This window comes from Panthera pardus, unplaced genomic scaffold, assembly GCF_024362965.1.
Source record: "Panthera pardus isolate Hobbes unplaced genomic scaffold, ASM2436296v1 HiC_scaffold_17, whole genome shotgun sequence".
Lineage (NCBI taxonomy): Eukaryota > Metazoa > Chordata > Mammalia > Carnivora > Felidae > Panthera > Panthera pardus.
This window is the reverse complement of record NW_026526732.1, coordinates 54455473-54482828: the sequence shown is the minus strand read 5'-3', so window position 1 is coordinate 54482828 and position 27356 is coordinate 54455473. Positions and strand designations below refer to the sequence as shown.

Here is a 27356-nt window from a genome sequence, read left to right as displayed (position 1 = left end):
TACCTGTTGCCCAATGTATCCAAGCTTTCCTCTGGAAAGGAATTTGTCTTTGCCATTGCTAGTTGTTGCTGTTGTTGTTTTGTTGTGTTTTGCTATGTTTGGGTTTTTTTTTAATGTTTATTTATTTATTTAGAGACAGAGACAGTGAGAAAGCATGAGCAGGGGAGGGGCAGAGAGAGGGAGGGAGAGAATCCCAAAGAAGCTCTACACTGTCAGCGCAGAGCCCGACCTGGGGCTCAATCTCACCAACTGTGAGATCATCGCCTGAACTGAAATCAAGAGTCAGAGGCTTAACTGACTGAGCCACCCAGGCACCACTGCTGTGTTTTGTTTTTTAGGTGGACAGAACAAAACACCATGGTCCTATTTTGGTTTCTAATACCATTCTTCAATAAAAGGAACAAAGGCTCCTTGGAGAAATGGCTGATTCTAGGACAAGGGCAAGAAATACACAAGATGAGCCTGTGGCATCTTGTCCCAGAAAATAAAGTAACACACACACACACACACAAACACACAATGATGAGGGCAGGTCATAGGAACATGTGAGTCAATCAAAAGAGCTTGTAATGTCCAAATCTAGAACAATATGAGCAATAAATAAAGAATGGGTAATGGATTATAATTCAAAGTATACAGTAAATATCCATGACTCCATACTGACATAAATGAATAATTGACTAGAGAGACACATGGAGGAGACAAACCTCCTATGCATTAATATTCCAAACGGTTTGTGGAGTGTAACTTCTCACTCCTTAAGTGTGGGCTGCACATAGTGACTTCCTTCCAAAGAGGACAGTATGGAAATGAGGAAAAGTAATTTTACAGTGGAGAAACCTGTCAAACACCACCTCAGGCAGGTGATCAAGTCACCATCCACAGTGATAAGCCATGTTGATAGTATGCACCCTCCACATGGCACGATGGGAATAGCACCTTACCTCTGGAATCTTCTTCCCAGAGACCCATGACCCCAGTCTAATCATTAGGAAAACATCAGACAAACCCGTTACAGAACACTTTACAAAACACTTGACCAATACTCCTAAAAACTGCCAATGTCATCAAAAACAAGGAAAGTCTGAGAAACTTTTACAGCCCAGAGGAACCTAAGGAGACATGACAACAAGATGTTAATGTGACATCCTGGATAGGTCCTGGGACAGAAGAGAGGAAAACTAATGAATCTGAATAAAATATGGACCTTATTTAATAATGATGTATTATTATTGGTTTACTACTTGTGACAAGTGTATCACAGTAATATAAAATGTTAACAACAGAAGAAACTAGGTGTGGGGTACATGAGAATCTCTGTTTTATCATTGCAACTCTCCTGTAAATCTAAAGGTATTCCAAAAATATGGTTTATTTGTAAAGTATTAAAAGCAGGATCTGGCAGAATAAACTGGGTAAAATGGAGAGGAAGAAGGGAGGAGAAGCCTCTTTCTTGGATGCATAAGACTGGAGGAAGATTAGGTGCCCAGGATGCTGTGCTCTGACATATTGGAGCTAATCCTTGACCTTCAAAGCCAACAACCCTGTACGGAGGCTGGCAAAGTTGGCACCTTTACCTGAAATTCAAAACCTCAATCAAACGGGTGTGGTGACTCCTCACCCAGGGCATGGTTTCCAGTGGCTGCCAGAGGGGCTGTGCTTTGCTGGGGTAGAGTATCGTGGTGGGTGAAGCAGAAGAGTAAGGAGTTGGCCCCTGCCAGCTGGCGATTCCACCAAAGAGGGCTGGGGAATATGGAATATGGGGGCAGCTCATCTTTCTTTTCCATTTACAGATCCAAAATAAGGGCCTGGAGAGCTTCTTGCTCCAGCTGTCTTTCAGGGAAGACCTTCTCTAAGACATTTACTAGAGAATCACTGGAAAGAGTTGGGGGGGGAGGGTTTGTTTGCAAACTGAGATGTGTGGCCAGGGGATGCTAACGGAGGAAGGGTCGTTTGATGTAAAAATTGCAGTATTTTTCTAGAACTATGCAAACGTGGCAGAAACAAAAGTACCAAATAAACAACGTTTCATAGATTAACAGCAAGAAGTTGGTAATCTGAGGACAGAGAGTGTGGTTAGGGGACTGCCTGCACATCAGCAGAGATGAACCAACAAAGCAAAATTTAAAAACAAGTTCAGGGTGGCCGTGGGCACCTACATTGGAATCTGTGCTCGAAGTCCAGCTCAGCCACACACAAACCCTGTCTTAAGTCTTGTCAGTTAGGATTTTGGAGCCTGTCCTTCCTCACTTGTGTGAGGATATCAATACCTCCTCACAGGGACGTGACAAGATTTAGACGTAAACATTTAGCATAGGGCTAATGCAAAGTAGAACTTCATAAAGGTTTGTTATTATCATTGCTGATGGTATGGAGAGAGGGTATGGAGAGATGGTATGGAGAAGGAGAGCGCCCACATTTCCTCACCCACATAGTGGACACTGAGAACTGGCATGATTTCGGTCATCAACTACACATTGCTGATGCCCTGCAGGAGAACAGCCAGAGCACAGGGCTCAGAGTTAGGTCTGGGATTCGAATCTTGGGTCTGCCACCAGTTCACATGGGACTCTGAGCAACTCATTCAGTGCTTCCCGGCTTCATCTTCCAAAGCCATTAGATTGGGTCGATTGTTGGTTTCTAAGTTCTCTTCTAATCCATAATGCGTATATACCCTGCATTAGACTACTTCTGAAAACATCATAGAATTTGAGACAAAAACCAGTGTCAGTGCCATGTTTTGAATGTTGAATAGAAGAAATGTGGCATCCTAAATTTCTTTGTAATTCTATTTCTGAAAATATAGAAAACTGGGTTATTTGGAGCGCCTGGGTGGCTCAGTCGGATGGGCATCGGATGCTGGCTCGGATCATGATCTCACGGTTGGTGGGTTTGAGCCCCACGTCGGGCTCTGTGCTGACAGCTCGGAGCCTGGAGCCTGCTTCAGATTCTGTGTCTCCCCCTTTCTCTTCTCCTCCCCTGTTCGTACTCTCTCTCCCTCAAAAATAAATAAACATTTAAAAAATATGTTTAAAAAAAATAAAACTAGGTTATTTGGATCAACTGAAAACAACCACAAGTAATGGATAAAATATAAGGTTAATGAAAGTACAGAGGGGCTGATAATATATAAAGAATTATCAGGCCAATATATAAGTGAAATCTAGGCCTCAGGAATTGCTATGGAGCTCAGGGCTCACCCAAAGGGCTACAACCTCAGGATAAAGACGAGCCAGATGTAAATTTGCCCCACCTTACCCCCACCCCCACCTGACAATGAGGGGAGTGTGCAGAATCTCTGAAAAGATACTACCACAAGCCGAATAGTAATTCAATAGAAAACAGAGTGTTAACTTTCAATGAGTAGAAAAAAATTTAAATACCTAAAAAAAAATCCAAAAGAAGGCAGGAAAGATGAGTAAAAGGAGCACAGAATGAATGAGATAAATAGAACACACAAAATAAAATATACATTTAAACCCAAACTTATCAGTAATTTCTTTAAACATAAATGGACTAAATGCCTAGTTAAAAGGCAAAGATTATTATACTGGATGTTAGGGGTTGAAACGTGTCTCCCAAAATGATGTTGAAGCCCTAACTCCCAGGACCTGTGAATGTGACCTTATTTGGAAATGGGGTCTTTGCTGATGATCAGTTAAAATGAAGTCATTAAGGTAGGCCCTAATCCAATATGATTGTATCCTTATAAAAGGGGAAATTTGGACAGAAACAGTCAAGTACAGAGGGAAGACAATGTGAAGATGCAGGAAGAAGGCCTTCTATGAGCCAAGGTGTAGACTGGTCTTGGATTTCTACCCTCCAGAACTGTGAGACACTAAATTTCTATTGTTTAAGCCACACAGTTTGTTGTACTTTGTTACAGTGGCCCTAGGAAACCAATATACCATATTAAAAAAAAAAAAAAATCATGTCCCCCCTCCCTTCCTTCCCCTCTACAGCCCTACTTGAGAATAACTTTGTTCATGTCCCTGCCGTAGCTTTTCTTGGGGGCACATTCCTCCTTTAGACTCACCCTCTTTCTCCACATAAAACTCCCCCAGGGTTCTGATGAGATGCTGTGGGAGTAGAGTTAGGGAAAACTCAATACCTCACTGTGCTTAACCTCAGACTTTAGTCTAAAAACTTGCTTGTTAGAAATGCAAATCAGTTCCAACAACAAGAAGGTTGTAGCCAATGACCTAATCCCATTCCTAGGAGTCAGCCTGTTTCTGGGTCTACCCATACATTCTTCTCCCTGCACTTGAAGGAGAGATTGAACACCTAAGGGATGGAGCGGCCAGTATCCCTTGGCCTGGAGGCCTGCTTTGGCAACATGCCCTTCAGTTAAATCTGAGATCCTAGCTAAGCTATCTTTGAGCTTCTCTAAGAAAATAAAAGTACCCCAATACAATAAACTGCCTACATCACAGTGAAGAAAGAAAGGGATGCTTGAAGGTGGGAGGGAAATGGGCTGGCTCTCTTGGGCCTTTCAGAAGTACAAACATGGTGGAGATAGGGTGAGGATGCTGGAGCTTTCTCCCACCATCTCTGTGCTGGGTTCAGATTCTTCTCTGGACCCAGGCAGCCACTGAAACTGGTGAAGAGCAGAGGTGAGAGGCCTGGGTGGCTGCTGCTTTGCCGAGGGCAGGGAAGAATGGCTTAATTTCCTCCCGACCGAGGGAAGCTGAGAGAGGAGATGATGAACCTGGTACTCCATGGGTACCAGGAGAGAGAAAAGCGAGAGGGAAAAGAAAATTTCCCTTTCTTTTTCAAAGAAAAGGGAAAACAAACAAACAAACACTTGATAAAGGGAAATTCAGAAGAATGCATCTATCTGTGAGAATTATTTAATGGGATGCTGTCTCTACGCCCTCTGACCCCAACAATCTTTGATAGAGACCACACATTTCAAGGAATGCTTGGTGTGGTTGGGTTTCTTACAGAAACTGGTGAGGAGGCCAAGTTCTCTGCATCAGCAGGAGTGGGGTCGGCCCTGCAGATGAGAGAGGAAACATGGCACGTCCAGTGACAGGTATCATGTGCATAGAGGAGCTCAGAGCAGTGGGAGGCTGGAGCCGGCTTGTACACAAAGGATGACTTATATTTTCAGGAATATTGCAAGTTGTTAAACACGGTGATTATTAAACATTAAAGTATATATGCTTCCAGAGAATTAATTTAAAATACATTCATAACAAGGTAATAGATACTCAAAACTCATCACTGTCTAATGTGATGTCTATTTTATTATCAATACCGACACCATGTCCTTAGATGTCATCTTGGCGCCTTGAACCTGGGCATGTTGGGAACATCTCCACCTTGGAAATTGGCGAATGCTATGGATTAGGGCTGACTTTACTACTTTGTTGACTTACAGACTTAAGAGAGTGATGGAGAAAACGGTAAAAACACAAACTAAACTTAAAAGTGTGCCTTCTCATGAAAAGATGTTCAACGTCGCTCCTTATCAGGGAAATACAAATCAAAACCACACTCAGATACCACCTCACGCCAGTCAGAGTGGCCAAAATGAAGAAATCAGGAGACTATAGATGCTGGAGAGGATGTGGAGAAACAGGAACCCTCTTGCACTGTTGGTGGGAATGCAAATTGGTGCAGCCGCTCTGGAAAGCAGTGTGGAGGTTCCTCAGAAAATTAAAAATAGACCTACCCTATGACCCAGCAATAGCACTGCTAGGAATTTATCCAAGGGATACAGGAGTACTGATGCACAGGGGCACTTGTACCCCAATGTTTATAGCAGCACTCTCAACAATAGCCAAATTATGGAAAGAGCCTAAATGTCCATCAACTGATGAATGGATAAAGAAATTGTGGTTTATATACACAATGGAATACTACGTGGCAATGAGAAAAAATGAAATATGGCCTTTTGTAGCAACGTGGATGGAACTGGAGAGTGTGATGCTAAGTGAAATAAGCCATACAGAGAAAGACAGATACCATATGGTTTCACTCTTATGTGGATCCTGAGAAACTTAACAGAAACCCATGGGGGAGGGGAAGGAAAAAAAAAAAAAAAAGAGGTTAGAGTGGGAGAGAGCCAAAGCATAAGAGACTGTTAAAAACTGAGAACAAACTGAGGGTTGATGGGGGGTGGGAGGGAGGGCAGGGTGGGTGATGGGTATTGAGGAGGGCACCTTTTGGGATGAGCACTGGGTGTTGTATGGAAACCAATTTGACAGTAAATTTCATATATTAAAAAAGAAAAAAAAAAGAAAAAAAAATAAACACTCATTTATAAAACTAAAAAAAAAAAAAAGTGTGCCTTCTTTGTAGCTGTGACACCGTGAATAGCACAAAAAACTGAACTATTTTTTTTGACAAACTATCATCCGTCCACGATAAATTCATGAAGAAGTTTATCCCATTCTCAACAAAAGAGCAGAATTCCAATATACAACTTCACTGTTTACATTTCCCTTACTTCTTAACATAATTGGAAACATCGACTAGCATTCATGCCCGAGTTACACTCAGAACGCTGCGGGGAATCATAAACCAGCACACGAGGGCCTCACACCCACCATTGCACCTCACGCCCACCATTGCACCTCAACCTTGGCCCTTGCTCCAGCCCTGGCGTTGGGGCTGGAGGGTAATAGAAAGCCACAGGAGAGATAGTCCCTACCCTAGGTGCTGTTTTTTGTGCTTGTGTAATCATTTTCCTCCATGGGGCACAGGTGGGGCACCAAGCCCACCATCAGCAAGGGGAGGCCTTGAAGACAGGGACAGGAAGGGTTATTTGGTATCTATTCTTCCCTTGCATACTACCATGCTACATTTGGTGTTCCAAAATATGACTCTAAGACAATATAAGATCTGGACAATCAAAGAATCATCAAAGCCATTTTGACAGTTTTTGTGAAAACACATTTTAGAAAGAGACTTTAAACAAGTGTTGAAACAAACAAAACGCTTTCTGCTTAAGTTTGAACATTTTCTTACTTGAGAGTTTTGTGAATTTGACTTCCTTGTTACACAATGCCAAGAACACATACTCTTTTGGGGGTTGGGAGGTGGGAAGAAAAGGATGACAATAAAAAAGAGGGAATAAAACATAATGTTGTGAGGAACGTGGGTGCCTCAGTCGATTAAGCGTCTGACTCTTGATTTCAGTTCAGGTCCTGATCCCAGGGTCTTGTGTTTGAGCCTCGTGTGCGGAGGCTGCCTGGGATTCTCTCTCTCTACCTCTATCTCTGTGCCTCCCCGACTCGTGCATGTGTGCTCTCTCTCTTTCTCTCAAAATAAAAAAAAAAAAAAACATAATGTTGCATTTCCTTATGTTTATTAGAAAATCACTCTCTTTATAGAGTAAATTTTCTAGGTAACAGAAGACTGTTCTGTAAGTACTTAGCAGAGGCTGCTGGTTATTCCAAATATCCACGCTCCTTTCTTTCTTTATTAATTCAATCTCTGAATTTTAGCCAGCCACCTGATCACCCCATACTGCTTTGCCCCACCTCCCTTGGAGTTAAGTGAGGCCAAGTGACTAGGTTCTGGCCAGCAGCATGCAAGTGTAAGGCGTGTGTGCAGCCTTGAATGTTGAGTCCTTAAAGGGGAAAGACATGCCTCCACTAGCTCTGCCTCCATCTGGCTGGCTAGACTAGCAGGAAAGAGGGAACTGGAGGAGCTATTTTATAGCGTGAGGTAGGGACTTTGTGTTAAGAGGAGCAGAGTGACAACAGAGCAGGAGCCTGGGTCCCCAACACCATGGAGGCATCATGTCACTTTCAGATGGGCTTCCCAGATTTTTAACATAAGAAAGAAGTTAGCTTCCTCTTCTTTAGGCCACTGTTGCTTCCCCTTTGTCACAGCAGCTGGATTTATATTCTCAATGATACAATTACCAACATTTCAGAACATGTTAACCATTTGTTTTTAAGATTTTACAGAGTATCTTCTTTCTAAACATGTTACACGTTTCTAAGCTCATTAAACAGAGCAGACAGGACATAATTTGGAAAGAGTAAATGGGAAAGCATAATTACTATTCTGAACAATAATGCAAAGAGATTGCCAAGGTCTAGAGGACTTCTGGCCCAACAGTAAGCAGCCTCAGGCTGTGGGACTTGGTTCACTCATACCTAATTCCTGCAGTTTTTCTAGCTCCCTCACTATCAGGGTTCAAATAAGAAAATGTACACAAAGTGCTTTGGTCCAGAGCCTCAAACACAGAAGTGCTGAATAAATGTTATATACGACTATTCTTGCTATTAGTATTAATTATGATGATGGTGATGATGATGATGATGATGTGTAGGGGACAAACAGCTATTTTTAAAACCCAGCACTTTCTTCTTCCTGTTTAAATCATAATCCCAATCATAAAGACACAGAAGCTGGAAATCCCACTGTTAGGTGACATTACAATCAGCTGCCAGTACAGAATAGAAGCTAGGGCTCTTTCTTGATGCAGACTCTCTTTATCTCTTTAAAAAGACCTTAATAGTCTTTTTAGTCACGAAATATGAGGAAAATCTATCTGTTGACCTTGGGTTGTCTCTGAACTAAACCAATAGCAGATGCTTCAAACTGAGATGTAAATTCTGTTTGATAATGAAGAAGGCTGTTTTCATGGCAGTCGGCGTAGGGCCTTTCAGAGAAAATATGATGTTAAGAGGTTTTTGCTTTCTTCGACTGGGGTGAGAAGGAGGCAGTAAGGCCATAAAATGATGCTTTCCTGGCAGTGAGCATGCCCCAGAAATGTGGCTGCAGGCCTGAGCCAAGAGGCATGGGCAGATGGGCCCTGGGAGGAGGCATGACCTATGAACTCTGGAGCACTCACATCTGACTACCCGTTGAATTCTTCCTTTTCTGCCTGCAATTCACTCATATTATTCTCAAGACTCAGAGAAAGGGTTAAACATCACAGCCTGTGTCAGCTGTGCTTGGATCTTAAAGGGAGAGGCTTGTGCCCATTCTTGGACCAGACAGAGTTTCCACCTGTGCTGGGCACAGAGGTGATCGAGAGTGCAGTTTGGGAGAGCGCCAGGCAAGAGGTGACAAATGTCAACCAGCATAGATCTGTGATGCAGTCAGCACAACAGGCATCCTCAAGACTCAGGAACCTTCCAAAGGCTCAAACACGGATTACTTCGTTATGACAGTATTGTTAGGATGAATATGCCATAATGATGTTTTTATTGAAATGACAAAATTGTTCTTCACTACTTTATAATATTGATAATGTTATTGTATTTGTTATTGTTCTGTATTATTAATAAAACATCATTTAATTATAACAATAATTATTATTATACTTTCAGTACCCAGCTGTGTGGGCACTCTTCTTCCCCAAAATATCTTCTCCTTCAAATCTAAGACTATTAAATCGCTATAATAGAGCTTGTAAGAAATGCATCTACAATAAAGGTAAATAGACTCTGAAGGAGGGCTTGGAAGCATTTTCTTAACAATTAAATACAGGATCTTTAAGGATACACCAAGTAATATCTTACTTCGCTTGCTCAGGGCTTCTTTTTTAACAACTTCTGGCTCCCCAACTGTGTCTCAGATAGTTAAAATTGCCAAATTAGTGGCCATTTGGTAAATGGAACAACACTGTACAGTTTCCTCGGTGGCTTCTCCACAATTAAAACCTTTTCATTAATGGTAAAAGGGGGCTTCTGGATCTAAGAAATTGTCAAAAAGAAAAAAAAACTGGAGAGACTTAATTGGTTGCCAAATTTATTTTGCGAAGTAAGGACATTTTTTAAATTACCAAATCCTGACAACATACAACAATTAAATAAAAGAAAACAAACTCTAACGCCAAAAGAGTAAGAAGCAGATATTTCAGAATAAAGGATGATCCTTTGGGTGGAATCATTTTAGCTCTACGAAGATTTGCACACGGTTCTTATTTTTCTCATGTCACCACGAGGGAGTCAGCACTCCGGCAGACTAGCACCTGGTTTGGAGGTGTTCTTGAACACTTGGGGAGCTGTCTGGGAGCTGCTGGCCTGAAATAATTCCCACACAGTTCCCCAAATACATGGAAGATGGACTCAAGGAAGAGCTGTGGCCCGTTGCCCCTAGCCAAGTAGCCCTGTGAGGCATGGACATGAGATCTGCCTGCCATGTGCAGGGCCTACATTGTCAGCTAACCATTCCAAAAGCTTTCTTCCTGCCTTGATGTGTCTCTGAGTGTTAGGAGCCCTGAAAACTGCCCCTTTTAGGAGACAGGAAAATTGCCAAGTCGGGCTCATTCCATGGACTGAATTCCCATTTTTCCTGGCCCTAGAAATGCTGTGTCTGTTGGTAATTTTCATTCTTGGGTCACAGCTCCCAGGGGAGTAGGAGAAAGGCCAAATAGGAGAGAGAAGTTTTCAGTGTGTTTCTTCAGATCCTGGACTTGCTCCCTGGCTCTATTCACAGAAGGGCTGCCCTGCTCCGTCCTTCCAGATTCAATACCCAGACCTCAGCAATGGCGCAGGTAGCTGAGCTGGGAGGGCCTGCCCTATGCCGGCTTCAGAGAAACAATGCTGAAGCTGAAGTGCCCATGAGAAAGAGGAGGCTCTCTTTGTTAGAAAAGTAACCAGTGACAGAAGAGTTTACTTCATGAGGTGGCTGAGTAAAAGCTTCTTTTACTAAAACCCATGACCCCCAAACAACTTTGAGTCACCTTCCCCCTACCTCCTGTTTTTATTTTCCAGCAGTTGGAAGAACTGCGGAGAACCAAAGGGATAAAGGTTGAATTCATCACCGATTCTTCCGGAAGCTTTGTCTTTCTGCTGACCTGAAATAATTTCCATACATTTTCCTAAATATATGGGAGTTAATTGCCAATTTGCATTTTGGTTTGAGTATTCAGATCTCAAGATGGAAACATAAGCTCTTTATTTCAAGAAAAAATAAAGGAAGGAAAACTTCTGAAGCTCATTTTCTAATGCCCAAAAGTCTTGTGGAGAATGAACTCAATAGTCTTTCTTCTCTAGTAGCCTCTTCAAAAACATCTTGGAGGAGAAGCTCTCCCTCCTCTGGTTCAGATTGCTTTATGTGATTGCAATTACATCAGAGAATTTCTTTTCCACCCCCTGCCACTCTGAATTGTTAATTCTTCCAAGGGTCACGGGATTTTAATTCTGCCTGATACGCCTCCTTGAAGCCAAACTTGACGTCAGCACTTTTTATAAGCAGGAAACTATGAATTAACACCCTGAATTTTCATGATGAGTCCCCCTTGTTTAGGCTCTGTTTGGGAAAATTCTTCTATGTCCTCTGACACTAGGCTGCACGCATTATTAATTTAAGTGTTTCAGGAACATCATCTGCTTTTACTAAAATAAATGACGAATGAGTTCTGGAAAGTGGCTTTGAGCGCCGCCCTAGTAGGCACAGTGAGGGGAAAATTCAGTGTCTGAAACACTAATTTAAATGCAAGTCTTAAAATGTGTGTTTAGCTATGACCCTAAAATCTGCTCGCCTTACAACTTTCCCCATCTGGTGCAATTTGCTTTCTCCACTTGTACAAATGCACACGACGGGGACAGCATGCAATGTGGGCCCCGCTGTAACAATGAGGCCTTGTCTGTCACAGACTTCATTGAGAGAAACTTACTTCTCATCTTGTCATTACCCAGCTCCCAGCCTTTCCTCACATTCTGCGGTGGGGCTCTGCCCAAGCACCCATGCCCCAGCCCAATGTCACCGTGGAGAAAGGAGATGATGGAGCCGTACCTTGTACCCAGGCTTCCGCCCTCTTTTCTTTGGGATCTTCGCTGCTGGCAAAGAACCAGCTGAAGCAGAATAAAGGTTATGCACTGCCATCTTCATAGGTGTTGAGTGCAGTGGGGGTCGGCCTCGCTTTCTCCCCGGGATCCTCTGAGACTGCATGTCTGCTGGTGCCAGTCTTACAGAAGGAAGTGACAAATCGCTCACAGGCAGAAGAGGTGCTAAGAATTAGTCCAGACACAAAGCAAAACAAAAACAGAAGGGTTTGTTTGGTTTGCAAGGCAAACATGTATCCCATTTGGTGTTTTTGGCCATGCCTATCCTTTATTGGAGGGGAAGACCAAATACAAAACAGCCAGGCACCACTAGGAGTTTTTACAGTGCTGTTGGAGTTCTGGGATCATTTCAAGGAGAGCAAATTTCCACAGGGCTATAACAAAGCAGGGAAGATGCTGTCTAGGTGGAGAGGACAATAGATTCCCAGCTCCAAATGCAACCAATAGTGCTGCCAGCAACGAGACGACTTTATCAATGTGTGTCTCAGTTTCCCCACTTCGTTCAACCTTGAAGTGATTCGACAATAGTATTAGATAAATACAACTATTCCCTCACATTCGCTCCTGCCCCTTTGGTTGGGTTATAAATTGTTATGACCTTTATTTTTCCCATGGAAGGGATGTAACGGTACAAATCAATTGTATTAAAGTTATGTCCCTCGGTCAAAATGCGGATAGGGATTTACCTACAGAGATGTTCATTTTAGCATGTTTTAGAATTGCAAAAATAGAATGGATGGAGCCCAAATAACAAGCAATAGGGGAATAGTTACCATTATCTACAGAACAAAACAATCACCTGGTTAAAAGTCTTTAACCATATTATTTCAACAACATGAGATTGAATGAAAAAGCATCTCATAAATTGTGCTTAAAAATGATCTCCACTATGTAAAAATGTATGTGGTAAAAAAGTGAAAGGAAATGACGTAAGTGGCAGAGACTATAGAACTGTTGGTAATTGTTCGCTATGGACACATCCTTTCCCCCAAACAGATACCCCACATGCTATAATATTCATAGCATTAAAAATACTGATGACACGGGTCCCTGGGTGGCTTAGTCAGTCAAGCGTCTGACTTCAGCTCAGGTTATGACCTCACAGTTCATGAATTCGAGCCCCACATCAGGCTGACAACTCGGAGCCTGCTTCGGATTCTCTCTCTCCTTCTCTCTGTCCCTCTTCTACCTCTCAAAATAAATAAAACTTAAAAAAATATACTAATGATAAGCTCTCTCAGGTAGAGTTGACTAAATCTTGCAGCAAGAGGTAGTTGATCAACTCCAACCCAGGGAGCTCAGCAGTATCATGAGCTCAAGGGTCAGATTTCCTTGAATGTTAAGAAATGTAACAAGTCGGACAGAAAGAACTCTACACTCTAACTCAGGGATGATGTTAGGTGACAAAACTCATTTCTGAGGCTTAATGGTAGCCAACAGTTGGAAATGAGAAGCTTTTGCTCAAGAGGCCACAGGAAAAATTCGGAAAGATGATGGAAGTGGTCCCTACCCCCCAGGTCTGGGCAGCCACTGTAGGAACCAGATTGCTTTGCTCCGGAAGGAAAATATCAAATAGTGGATATTTGATATCCTAAAACATGACGGGAAATTTGGGGCATCTTTTACAAATGTCAGTTCAGTTTTGTTAATTCTCTGAATATTAACGGTATCCACTCAATAATATTGATTGCTCTTGGAAATATCATACCTAGCACATAGAATTTTAAAGCATAAATTTGTTTATTGTTAGGTATTTCAGGTAGATAGACAAGCTGTTGAGGATGTCGATTTTTCTTGTTTTTGTGTAAGAAAAACACCATGTCTCATTGATTCTAAAATGCACACTTTTTTACAAAATAACATCTCTGAAATCACAATGCACCCTAAAGCATTGCAAGCACATCAAATTCTGTATGGAGCAATTTTTCTTTCTTGGTACATGAAATAATGAGGTGTGATATTATCAAGGGCATCTTACAGTCAATGAATCATAATCAATGAAGATAAACCCATCAATATGTGAACAAAGGGAATCATTCCATTTCTAGACTTACTGTCAACATCCCCCAGTGCCAACAAATACCCCAAACACTCGTTTTCAAAAAAGCGGCTTCCCAAAACATTGAAAACCCACCAAAATTTATTCAGTAAGATCTTTGCTGTGTGGAACTTGATCTGAGTCCCATTTTGAGCTATCATGATCAAGTGTCTGCTTCTCCATTTTTAGTTTACAGATTTTGGAAATGGGATTTCTTTTTCTAGTCTAGGACAGGTTTTTCTACCTTTCTACTTTGCCTCTAGGGACAAGGTCAGCGATGTATCTAACATTAAGATCAAAAGTCAATAAGAGAAAACCCAGGTCCAGAGAAGGCATTGAATCTCTTTCCTCCTGTTTTTGAAGGCTCAGTTGGCTGCGTTCCTTCCCTGGTGAATTGTGATCCTCTGCTAACTTAGATACTCCCTCACAAAAGTCTTCTTGTTGAATAGGTTTTGAAGAGTGAAGGACCGGTGACTAATTAGCATATTATCCTAAAAATTTGTATCCCTCAAAATTATGCTGAACTATCCTCACTATGTTAGAAAAAAATAGAAAAAAAATTTAGAAAATTTTAGAAAAAAATTTCCTACAAAAAAGTCATCTTTTTAAACAAATTTTTTAATGTTTATTTAGTTTTGAGAGAGAGAGAGAGAGAGACAGAGTGTGAGTGGGGGAGGGGCAGAGAGAGAGGGAGACACAGAATCCAAAGCAGGCTCCAGGTTCTGAGCTGTCAGCACAGAGCCCAATGTGGGGCTTGAACGCATGGACTGTGAGATCATGACCTGAGCCAAAGTCAGACACTTAACCGACTGAGCCACCCAGGCACCTCAAAAAAAGCCATCTTTTAAACTGAGCTTTTCTGTTGTTCTAATTCTCTTCCTCTACTGTGAGGAAAAAACAGGACTTGTGCGACTTTCCACTTCCTTACTGGAAGTGCATCTATCTTAGGGTATGAAGGAGCTTTCCTGAAAACTAAATCTGATTAATGAATTTCATGCTAGCGGAGCAACAATGAACTATTATTTTTTTGTTTTTTTAATGTTTTTATTTTATTTTATTTTTTCAAGAGAAAGAGCGTGAATGGGGCAGGGGCAGAGAGAGAGGGAGACACCGAATCCGAAGCAGGCTCCAGGCTCTGAGCTTTCGGCACAGAGCCAGACATTGGGCTCGAACTCACGAGCGGCAAGATCACAACCTGAGCCTGAGCTGAAGTCAGACATTTAACCGGCTGAGCCACTCAAGTGCCCCAACAGTGAACTATTATTGGTGGCACACGAGGCACTACAGTAATTGGGGAAATACTTGGAGATGGTTCATCCACTGATCAAGAAGATACTATTTTTCAATTCCTTCTCACAAATCAATATTTTAATATGCGAGTAAATGCAATTTTAAGTAACAAGATTTTTAAAAACTGAAGAGGTTATTTTAATTATGTGGGGTTCTCTGAAAGTCTCCTTGGAATAATTATAAAGAGTTAGGGGAAAACACAAAGTGGTATTTTAATAACAGACTCAGACACTTTGGAAATGATGGTGACAATAGTTCAGGGTCTCCAAAAATGTCCTTTTCCAAAACTAAGACATGAACCAAAAAAAAAAAAAAAGGAAAAATAACAAATACTGAATACTTAATACTGAAAACAAGGAAGGGTCCCAATCTTGGAATGCAGGGGAAACAAGGAAGATGGGATTTTTTTTTTTTAGGGAGAACATAACTATGGAAGATAGACAATGACCATTTATCAGATGTTTAATGAAAAGATCGAAACTAATAGAAAAGGGGGCGCCTGGGTACCTCAGTTGGTTGAACCTCCAACTCCTGATTTCAGCTCAGATCATGATCTCACAGCTGGTGAGATTGAGCCCCACGATGGGCTCTGCCCTGACAGCACAGAGCCTGCTTGGGATTCTCTCTCTCTTTCTCTGCACCTCCACTGCTCACATTCTCTGCCTCTCTCAAAATAAATACATAAACATTAGCAAAAAACTAACAGAAAAGGAAAATACTCAAACATATATTAAGAGGCTGTCTTCCATAATGAGGAGGCTCTCTGTGTCTGAAGAAAAGTTCTTTAAGAATAAAGAACAGCAACAAATCCTAATGAAAATAATACACTCTTAGCTTTCTATGGCACCCTGAGCCAGAAAAACAATGGAATTACCATAGTGACTTTTTTTTCCCCGGGTGTTTATAGTTGCTAAAATTCCTCCCACCACAGGGCCTTTGCATATGTAGTTCCCTTTGCCTGGAATGCTCTTTCTTCTTCCTCAGTTTACTCCTCTCATTTTTATCAGTTAGGTCACAGAAGGTTATTCTGACCTCTCATTTGATTTCCTGAGCTTAGAGTTTCTCAGCTGTGACACAAACCCACAGCATGTACATCATCGCCATGGAACTTGGACAAGGGAAACAGGTGGGAACATGAAGACAAACCATCTGCTGTGCCTCTGGACTGGGAGCCATTTTTCTTCTACCATATCCATGACATTGTGGTAGGCTGACCTGTTTGCTTGCAGAGGATAAAAATCTCAGACCCTTCATAGTACTTCATGAAATTCAATAAGTAGGACTTACATGAAGAAAGTAATATTTTTTTTAAAAAAAATCCTACTTATGCCTTAAAATAAGATTTAAAAATGATTATTCTGTTATTGGACAGATGGGTATTTCTGAAGTATAATTTTCACCTAAATCATCCTATAAGTGCAATCACATTAAGAATCCAAACAGACTTTAAGAAAAGAAGGACAAAACAAAGGCCACTGGAGACTTGCCCTCCTGGTTTCTAAAGTATATTATAAAACTATAACAATGGCAGCAGTAAGGTACAGGGCTAAGCAATCAGATTGATGGAAAAGCTAGGCCAGAAATTAAACATACGTTAAGTTTCCATTTGTTTGAAACTTAAGATCATTTATCATATCAGTGCAGGAAATCTCAACAAATGAGCTATGGAAAACAGACACTTAGAAATAAAGAAAATTTGGGGCACCTGAGTGGCTCAGTCGGTTAAGCGTCCGACTTTGGCTCAGGTCATGATCTCACGGTTCATGAGTTCGGGTCCCATGTCAGGCTTTGTGCTGACAGCTCAGAACCTGGAGCCTGCTTCGAATTCTGTCTCTCTCTCTCTCTCTCTCTGCCCCTCCCCTGCTCATGCTCTGTCTGTCTCTCTCTCTCTCTCTCTCAAAAATAAATGAACACTTAAAAAAATTTAAAGAAATAAAGAAAAATTTAACTATTATTTGAGCGAAATTAATTCTAGAGATAACTAAAACTAAAATAGACCTCAAAAAAAGAAACAAGAAGTACTGAAGACAATGAAGGTCAACATTTTAATACTCTTGGAATGGAGGCAGACTTTCTAACTATGTGAAAAATTCAGGAAGCAGTTTGGAAATGTAAAGACTAATAGACATGACTACATAAAACTCAAATGCTTTATACAGCAAAAGCAAATTATGCAGAAGGAAAAATGAAAATCTGAAAAAACTGTTTGCTACATATGGGACCAACAAAAGCTTAATACAAAAAACTCCTTCAAATTATAAAAATAAAAATAAATACTGCGATAGAAAAATGGGCAAAGGACTCAGATGATTCAGAGAGAAGAAGGAAGGAAGGAGGAAATGAAGAAAAGAAATGGTCAATTATCAAAAGAAAGGCTTCTAAACTTTACTGGCAACCTCCCCCAAAAGTACAACGAGATATCACATATTGCTGATCAGATTGATAAATATGAATAAATCAATCAATAGTTCATGCTGGTGAGGAGTAGAGGAACGAGGATTCCCATTTACTGTTGGTAGGGGTGGAAATTGGCTAACCTTTCTGTAGGACAATTTGAAAATCTCTTAACTTTCAGATGCACGCTTCCTAATCCAGCCATATTACTCCTAAGGATTTGTCCTAAGAAGAGCATCTGAGAAGAACACAAAGATATATGGCCAAGGGTATTCTTTGCACATTGTTTATAATAGTGAAAAACTGAAAGCAATCAAAATGTCTCTCAAAACCAGTTAAGTAAATTATTTCCCATTTATAAAGTGGATATTTTGTGAATATAATATTTCACATTCATAAATTATAAATGTAAATGTGTGTATACATATAAAATTGCACTGAAGACTACAAAATAGCATATGTGCTATGATTCTATTCATATCTTTGTATATATATAATAGAGATAAGTCTGCATGTGTTAAGCATGAAAAGAGGTCTTGGAAAGATTATCATCAAAAGACTGGTAGTTGTCTCTGGGCAGACAGATATTGAAAGATGTTTTTGCTGTCTTTGTACCATTCTTCATTGTTGGAATATTTTAAACCCTAGGCAGAAAAACACCATAAATAGAAAAATAAACAATGAGTGAATAATTCCCCTTGTCTGGAAAGTTGGGTTTTTTGTTATTGTTGTTTTGGGGTTTTTTTTTTTTTTTGGAAATTTGTGCATCTTCAAATGGCCTTTTGTTTTCTTGTTTTCTAATGGTTTTGGCACTTGAGCTACAGAACTTCACTGACCACTGCTCTAACATCCTAAACAAACTGTGACAAAATTAAAAAAAAAAAAAAAAGGACCTCATCACCAAAAATAATGGAGAAGGTTATTTCGGAGCTAATAAGAGTGTCTAAACAGACGGCAGACAGGAAGAGAGAACCAGCTCTCAAGAGCAGCAGTGCACTCCCTGGTCCCTCCTTGATACCCTGCAAGCCCTGCCACTGAGGCCCCAAGTGGCAGTTGGGTCACTGCCCTCCCCCAACAACTTCCCTCATCTCCAAAGACCTTAAAAGACCTCAAATGCTGCCGAAGACAACCTCTCCACCAACACATAGTCTGATACAACCAAATATGTACATCACTTGAGAACTCTCAAAATCTTGCAGGTGTTATATGGTACCTCTGAATTTCTCTGCTTTCAATCGCAGACTTCAGCAAATACAGGCTGCCTTGGTTCAGGTCGGATTTGGGAGCCATCTTGGAGCAAAGAGTTTTAATAAACATAAAAGATTCTGTCCCTAGAGCAGCCTAATCATCAGGTCTATAAATCTTCTAGTTATACCCTATAAGCGGTTGTCAACTCCTGGCTTGACATATTAAATGAAGTGATTTACTGCTGCTTTCCTAGATCTCCCTCTTCTTATCAAAACAAGGCTTAGCTGGAATTATTACAATTGAACCAAGAGGAACTAAGATCTGGTCTGTGAATTTGGGGAGGACATTTGACCTGTTAGCCTTGCAAATCTAATACATACAAACCAAAGTCCTGGCTAATGGTGCTTCATCAAGGTAAAGAACCAAGAGTTACCAAGTCGAAAGCAGACACCAATAGCATGGGACCACTGAGTCACCTAACTCAATCCTGAGGCATGTATTCATGTATTCACTCATTCATTCACTCATTTATTTATTAATTCCTCCAACAAATACCTGTTAAATATGTAGTGAGTGTAAAATACTGTGTTAGGCACTTGGATTACGGATGACAATAAATAAAACACATCTCCTAAGATACTCACGATGGACAACAGGTAAATAAAGATATATATAAATATACATAAATATAAATAAATAAGTAATATGTGAGATGGACGGTATTACAGATGTTTCATGTAAAATGCTATAGGAACAGCAGGAAGAAATAAATCAGTTCTTTTAACAGAGTTGGAAGGAATGGTAGCAGGAGAAACACAAAAAGGTAACATCAGAGCTAGGGTTTTCCCAGGCAGCATAAGCTAAATGCAATAGAGCAGGTGTGTGCAGGGTTGCTGGGTAGCACATGGACAAGGGTGGGCCAGCCAGACTGGAAGCCGGATCAACGGCTTTCTGTTGCTTCTAAAAGCTTTGAGAAGAGGCAGTTAGAAAGATGTCTAGGGAGGAGCCAAGATGGCGGAACAGCATGGGAGTTTTTTGTGTGTCTCGCATCCATGAAATACAGCCAGACCAACACTAAACCATCCTACACACCTAGAAAACTGATTGGAGGATTAACACAACAATCTGCACAATCTGAGCCACAGAATTCAGCAGGTACGCGGCATGGAGAGGTGAACTTGGGGAGCAAGAAGGCACAGGAAGGGAGGTGCTTTTGCGAGCAGAGAGAGGACAGAGACTGGGGTGTGGGGGGGTGGGAATACAGGAAAAGCACCCATCTCCAAAAGCAGCTGGAGAGAAAGTGGAAAATTGGAAACAGCCGCAGGGACTAAACTAAAAAGGGAGAAAGGAGAGGGTTTAAATTCCGTTAAGATTGTAAACAAGGGGAGCGCAAAGTCTGCAACTCCGCAGCTCGATACCTGGCGGTGCTCTGGTGGGAAGAGTGAATCCCCAGGAACAGAGTGGGGGACAGGAGGTTCTTGGGCCACACGGGGGAAAGCAGTTCCACTGCTGGAAAGACATTTGGTAGAGACTTTTGAAGCCACCTGGTCCCAGCAGACCCCAGAAAATGGCCACATATGCTGGTGCAGGAACAAGGTCATTAAGGGTGAAGTCTGGTGCCAGATGTGTGTTGTGATTTTCCATAATCCCTGAAATACTGCTGCTACACTATTTCACGAACTTTTTCTGGGGCAGGCTGGCATTTGACCGCAGTCTCTGGGCATCAGCAGCAGCAGGGTCCAGCAAGCATTCCTGGGTGCAGCCGGTATTCGGCCATTGCTCATTCGGCCATTGCCCAGTGAGACCCTCCTGCAGAGGGGCGGAACGGGTCAAAGTCGCAGTCCTTTGGAAGTAAAGGGTTGGGGAAAACAGCTGCAGCTGAGACAAAACTCGGGCGAGAGGTACTGCCTGGGGCCTGGTCACAGAGAGTGAAAAAGTAGGGAGTGGACAAAAGCTGAAGACAGAGGACAGGTGCGCGATTGCTGATCCAGGAGAACAGACTGGGCAGCTGGGTGACGCCATTTTTACCGCTCCTGCGCATGCACATACGCACCTACGAGCACCGCAACAATCCACCCCAGCAGGCTGACAGCGCCATCTAGTGGAGAGAAGAGCCATTACACTGAGCCCCGCCCACATGGGCCAACTTCACTCTTCAAGAACCCAAGTCTCACCGCCAGCTTAGTTTATGGACTATAAAGTGCTACATAGACTGACTTCTAGGGGAAAATGAAGTAATTTCAGTCCTACTTCAATCTGTTAGCAGGCCCATCTATTCTTTTCTTTCTTTTTTTTCCCTCTTTTACACTTCTTTCCTTTTTCTTGAATACAGAAAGAGAAAACATTCATTTTTATTTTCAATTTTTATTAAAAATATTTTCCTTTAATTTTTATTACTACATTTTTTACTTTTGTGTAAATTTTTTCAAATTCTATTTTACTTCCGTCATTTTATTTTAGGCTACTTCAGTGTATTCACCTTTTCAAATTTTCAAACGATTTCCTTTTTTTCTCTTTTTTCTCTTTTTTCTCATTTTTGTTTCTTTTTCTTGAATACAGAAAAAGAAAAAAATTCATATTTATTTTTAATTTTTATTAAAAATATTTTTCTTTAATTTTTCCTACTATATTCTTTACTTTTATGTATATTTTTTCAAATTCTATTTTATTCCCATCATCTCATTTTAGTCTACTTCAGTGTGTTCATTTTTTCAAATTCTCAAACGGTTTCCTTTTTTTTCTTGCTCCCCCCTTTTTTTTCTCTAATCTGTCAAATGATTTTCAACACCCAGACCAAAACACACCTAGGATCTAGCATCATTTATTCGATTTTTGTGAGTGTGTGTGTTTTTAATTTTTTAGTTTTCATTTTTTTTAATTTTAATTTTCTACCTCATTAATTCCTTTTCTCCCTTCAAAATGACAAAACGAAGGAATTCACCCTAAAAAAAAGAGCACGAAGAAACGACAGCCAGGGATTTAACCAACACAGATACAAGCAAGATGTCTGAACCAGAATTTAGAATTACAATAATAAGAATACTAGCTGGAGTCGAAAATAGATTAGAATCCCCTTCTGCGGAGACAAAAGAAGTAAAAAACAGCCAGAATGAAATTAAAAATGCTATAACTGAGATGCAATCATGGATGGATGCAGTGGCAACAAGGATGGATGAGGCAGAACAGAGAATCAGCGATATACAGGACAAACTTATAGAGAATAATGAAGCAGAAAAAAAGAGGGAGGTTAAGGCAAAAGAGCACGATTTAAGAATTAGAGAAATCAATGACTCATTAAAAAGAAACATCAGAATCAAAGGGATCCCAGAAGAGGAAGAGAGACAAATAGGGGTAGAGGGGTTATGTGAGCAAATCATAGTGGAAAACTTTCCTAACGTGGCGAAAGACACAGACATCAAAATCCAGGAAGCACAGAGGACCCGCATTAGATTCAACAAACACTGACCATCAACAAGGCATATCGTAGTCAAATTCACAAAATACTCGGGCAAGGAGAGAATCATGAAAGCGCAAGGGAAAAAAAGTCCCTAACCTACAAGGGAAGACAGATCAGATTTGCAGCAGACCTATCCACAGAAATCTGGCAGGCCAGAAAGGAGTGGCAGGATATATTCAATGTGCTGAATCTGAAAAATATGCAGCTAAGAATTCTTTATCCAGCAAGGCTGTCATTCAAAATAGAAGGAGAGATAAAGTTTCCCAGACAAAGAAAAATTAAAGGAGTTTATGACCACTAACCAGCCCTGCAAGAAATTTTAAGGGGGACTCTCTGAGGGGAGAAAATATGAAAAAATATATATATAAATAAATAAATACCAACAGCATCAAAGATTACAAAGGACCAGAGAACACCACCAGAAACTCCAACTCTACAAGCATCATAATGGTAATAAATTTGTATCTTTCAGTACTCACTCTAAATGTCAACGGACTCAATGTTCCAATCAAAAGACATAGGATAACAGAATGGATAAGAAAACAAGATCCATCTATATGCTGTTTACAAGAGACCCACTTTAGACCTAAAGATACCTTCAGATTGAAAATAAAGGGATGGAGAACCATCTATCATGCTAATGGACAACAAAAGAAAGCCGGAGTAGCCATACTTACATCAGACAATCTAGACTTTAAAATAAAGACTGTATCAAGAGATGGAGAAGGGTGTTACATCATAATCAAGGGGTCTATCCACCAAGAAGACCGACATAACAATTGTAATCCTTTATGTGCCAAATGTGAGAGCACCCAAATAGATAAATCAATTGATCACAAACATAAAGAAACTCATCGATAGTAATACCATAATAGTAGGGGACTTCAACACCCCACTCAAAGCAATGGACAGATCATCTAATCAAAAAATCAACAAGGAAACAATGGCTTTGAATGATACACTGGACCAGATGGACTTAACAGATATATTCAGAACATTTCATCCTAAAGCAGCAGAATATACATTTTTCTCCAGTGCACATGGAACATTCTCCAGAATAGACCATATACTGGGACACAAATCAGCCCTAAGTAAGTACAAAAAGATCGAGACCATAGTGTGCATATTTTCAGACCACAATGCTATGAAACTCGAAATCAACCACAAGAAAAAATTTGGAAAGGTAACAAATACTTGGAGACTGAAGAACATCTTACTAAAGAATGAATGGGCTAACCAAGCAGTTAAAGAGTAAATTAAAAGTATATGGAAGTCAATGAAAATGATAACACCACAACCCAAAACCTCTGGGATGCAGCAAAGGCAAGTATATAGCAATCCAGGCCTTCCTAAAGAAGGAAGAAAGATCTCAGATACACAACCTAACATTACGCCTTAAGGAGCTGGAAAAAGAACAGCAAATAAAACCCCAAAACAGCAGAATACAGGGAATAATAAAGATTAGAGCAGAAATTAATGCTATCGAAACCAAAAAAACCATAGAACAGATCAATGAAACCAGAAGCTGGTCCTTTGAAAGAATTAACAAAATTGATAAACCCCTAGCCAGTTTGATCAAAAAGAAAAAGGAAAGGACTCAAATAAATAAAATCAAGAATGAAAGAGGAGAGATCACAACCAACACAGCAGAAATAAAAACAATAATAAGAGAATATTATAAGCAATTATATGCCAATAAAATGGGCAATCTGGAAGAAATGGACAAATTTCTAGAAACATATACCCTACCAAAAATGAAACAGGAAGAAATAGAAAATTTGAACAGACCCGTAACCAGTAAGGAAATCGAATTAGTAAGCAAAAATCTGCCAAAAAACAAGAGTCCAGGTCCAGATGGCTTTCCAGGGGAATTCTGCCAAACATTTAAGGAAGAGTTAACACCTATTCTCTTGAAGGTGTTCCAAAAAATACAAATGGAAGGAAAACTTCCAAACTCTTTCTATGAAGTCAGCATTACCTTGATTCCAAAACCTGACTAGACCCCACTAAAAAGGAGAACTATAGACCAATTTCCCTGATGAACATGGATGCAAAAATCCTCAACAAGATATTAGCCAACTGGCTCCAACAATACATTAAAAAAATTATTCACCATGACCAACTGGGATTTATACCTAGGATGCAGGGCTGGATCAATATCTGCAAAACAACGTGATTCACCACATCAATAAAAGAAAGGGCAAGAACCATATGATCCTTTCAATAGATGCAGAGAAAGCATTTGACAAAATACAGCATCCTTTCTTGATAAAAACCCTCAAGAAAGTAGGGATAGAAGGAGCATACCTTGAGATCATAAAAGCTATATATGAACAACCCAACGTTAATATCATCCTCAATGGGGAAAAACTGAGACCTTCCCCCCTAAGGTCAGGAACAAGGCAGGGATGTCCACTCTCACCACTGTTATTCAACATAGTATTGGAAGTCTTAGCCTCTGCAGTCAGACAACACAAAGAAATAAAAGGCATCCAAATCGGCCAGGAGGAGGTCAAACTTTCACTCTTCGCAGATAACATGATACTCTATATGGAAAACCCAAACGATTCCACCAAAAAACTGCTAGAACTGATTCATGAATTCAGCAAAGTTTCAGGATAATCAATGCACAGAAATCAGTTGCATTCCTATACACCAACACTGAAGCAACAGAAAGAGAAATCAAGGAATCAATCCCACTTACAGTTGCACCAAAAACCATAGAATACCTAGGAATAAATCTAACCAAAGAGGTGAAAAATCTATATGCTGAAAACTATAGAAAGCTTATGAAAGAAATTGAAGAAGACACAAAAAAATGGAAAAAGATTCCATGCTCCTGGATAGGAAGAACAAATATTGTTAAAATGTCAATACTACCCAAAGCAATCTACATATTCAATGCAATGCCTATCAAAATAACACCAGCATTCTTCACAGAGCTAGAACAAATAATCCTAAAATTTGTATGGAACCAGAAAAGATACCGAATAGCCAAAGCGATCTTGAAAAAGAAAACCAAAGCAGGAGGCATCACAATCCCAGACTTCAAGCTATACTACAGAGTTGTGATCATCAAGACAGTATGGTACTGGCACAAACAACAGACACTCAGATCAATGGAACAGAATAGAGAACCCAGAAATGGACCCACAAACATATGGCCAACTAATCTTTGACAGAGCAGGAAAGAATATCCAATGGAATAAAGACAGTCTCTTCAGCAAGTGGTGCTGGGAAAACTGGACAGCAACATGCAGAAGAATGAACCTGGACTGCTTTCTTACACCATATACAAAAATAAACGCAAAATGGATGAAAGACCTAAATGTATGACAGGAAGCCATCAAAATCCTCGAGGAGAAAGCAGGCAAAACCTCTTCAATCTTGGCCACAGCAACTTCTTACTCAACATGTCTCCAGAGGCAAGGGAAACAAAAGCAAAAATGAACTACTGGGACCTCATCAAAATAAAAAGCTTCTGCACAGTGAAGGAAACAATCAGCAAAACTAAAAGGCAACTGACAGAATGGGAGAAGATATTTGCAAATGACATATCAGATAAAGGGTTAGTATCCAAAATCTATAAAGAAGTTATCAAACTCAACACCCAAAAAACAGATAATCCAGTGAAGAAACGGGCAAAAGACATGAATAGACACTTCTCCAAAGAAGACATCCAGATGGCCAACCGACACATGAAAAAATGCTCAGCATCACTCATCATCAGGGAAATACAAAGCAAAACCACAATGAGATACCACCTTACACCTGTCAGAATGGCTAACATTAACAACTCAAGCAACAACAGATGTTGGCGAGGATGTGGAGAAAGAGGATCTCTTTTGCATTGTTGGTGGGAATGCAAGCTGGTGCAGCCACTCTGGAAAACAGTATGAAGGTTCCTCAAAAAACTAAAAATAGAAATACCCTATGACCCAGAAATTGCACTACTAGGCATTTATCCAAGGGATACAGGTGTGCTGTTTCGAAGGGACACATGCACCCCTGTGTTTATAGCAATACTATCAACAATAGCCAAAGTATGGAAAGAGCCCAAATGTCCACCGATGGATGAATGGATACAGAAGATGTGGTATATATATATATATATATATATATATATATATATATACAACGAAGTATTACGTGGCAATCAAAAAGAATGAAATCTTGCCATTTGCAACTATGTGGGTGGAACTGGAGGGTCTTATGCTAAGTGAAATTAGTCAGAGAAAGACAAAAATCATATAACTTCACTCATATGAGGACTTTAAGAGACAAAACAGATGAACATAAGGGAAGGAAACAAAAATAATATAAAACCAGGGAGGGGGACAAAACAGAAGAGACTCATAAATATGGAGAACAAACTGAGGGTTACTGGAGGGGTTGTGGGAGGGGGGATGGGCTAAATGGGAAAGGGGCACGAAGGAATCTACTCCTGAAATCATTGTTGCACTATATGCTAACTAATTTGGATGTAAATTAAAAACAATTAAAATTAAAATTAAAAAAAGAAAGAAGCAGAAAAATGAAAAAAAGAAAAGAAAGATGTCTAAACTCCTAGCGGACTCTAAATTATTTCTTTTTGTTAACCATATGGCATGCGTTCCTATCCTTGGTGTGATGCTCTCTCTGTCATTTCAAAAGTACAACTACAATCTTGTTTTCTTTCATTCTGAGGCACCATATTGAATTCACCAATAAGCTGGTACCTCTAGTGTCATTCTTGGACCAGCAGCCTCGTACACACCCTCAGATCCATGGCTTCCCAGGCTGCCTAGGTCCTGTATGTGAGGTGGTTTCCAGTGATAAGGATGTGCCTTGGCATCTCTCTAAAATGCACCCATTCTCCAAGGTGGCCCATACTCTCCTGCTTCAGACTTTCCCTCTCCACTCACTGACCCTCCCTTCTCTCAACGCCTTCGCCCCCCCATTGCCTGCACCTCTGGTTGCAGTAGGCACCAATGGAATGATGGCTCATGTCGTTTTCTCATTGTTTCATGCACATAAATGACTTGTGCATTCCTCGAGGCCAGGGGCCATGTTTCATACGTCACTCTGCTCTTCACAGCAGCCGGTGCAATCCTGCACCCACAGAGTGCACCTGGCACTGGAGGCAGCACCATTCACCGTGGAGTCTACCATCTCACCTAAGCTAACAGCCCACAGCTGGGGTCACAGGTGTGCTTTCATCTCTGTAAATTTTGACTAGAAATATATCAAC

At 40.6% G+C, this 27356-nt stretch overlaps 1 protein-coding gene across 6 annotated transcripts in view; it reads right to left on the bottom strand.

Moving 5' to 3' along the window:
• Nucleotides 1-27356, bottom strand: part of SCML4 (Scm polycomb group protein like 4) — a 124961-nt gene that overhangs the window by 55358 nt on the left and 42247 nt on the right. For 5 of the 6 annotated variants that reach the window (XR_002078248.2, XR_008422931.1, XR_002078247.2 and 2 more), the window contains exon 2: nucleotides 11710-11924. The exons of the other annotated variant lie outside the window; for it this stretch is intronic. Coding sequence is in view for 2 of the 5 variants with exons in the window: in XM_053904603.1 (XP_053760578.1) it covers nucleotides 11710-11865 (156 nt within the window). In the remaining 3 variants the exon portion in view is untranslated. The remainder of the gene's footprint in view (nucleotides 1-11709; nucleotides 11925-27356) is intronic. 6 annotated transcript variants of the gene reach the window in all.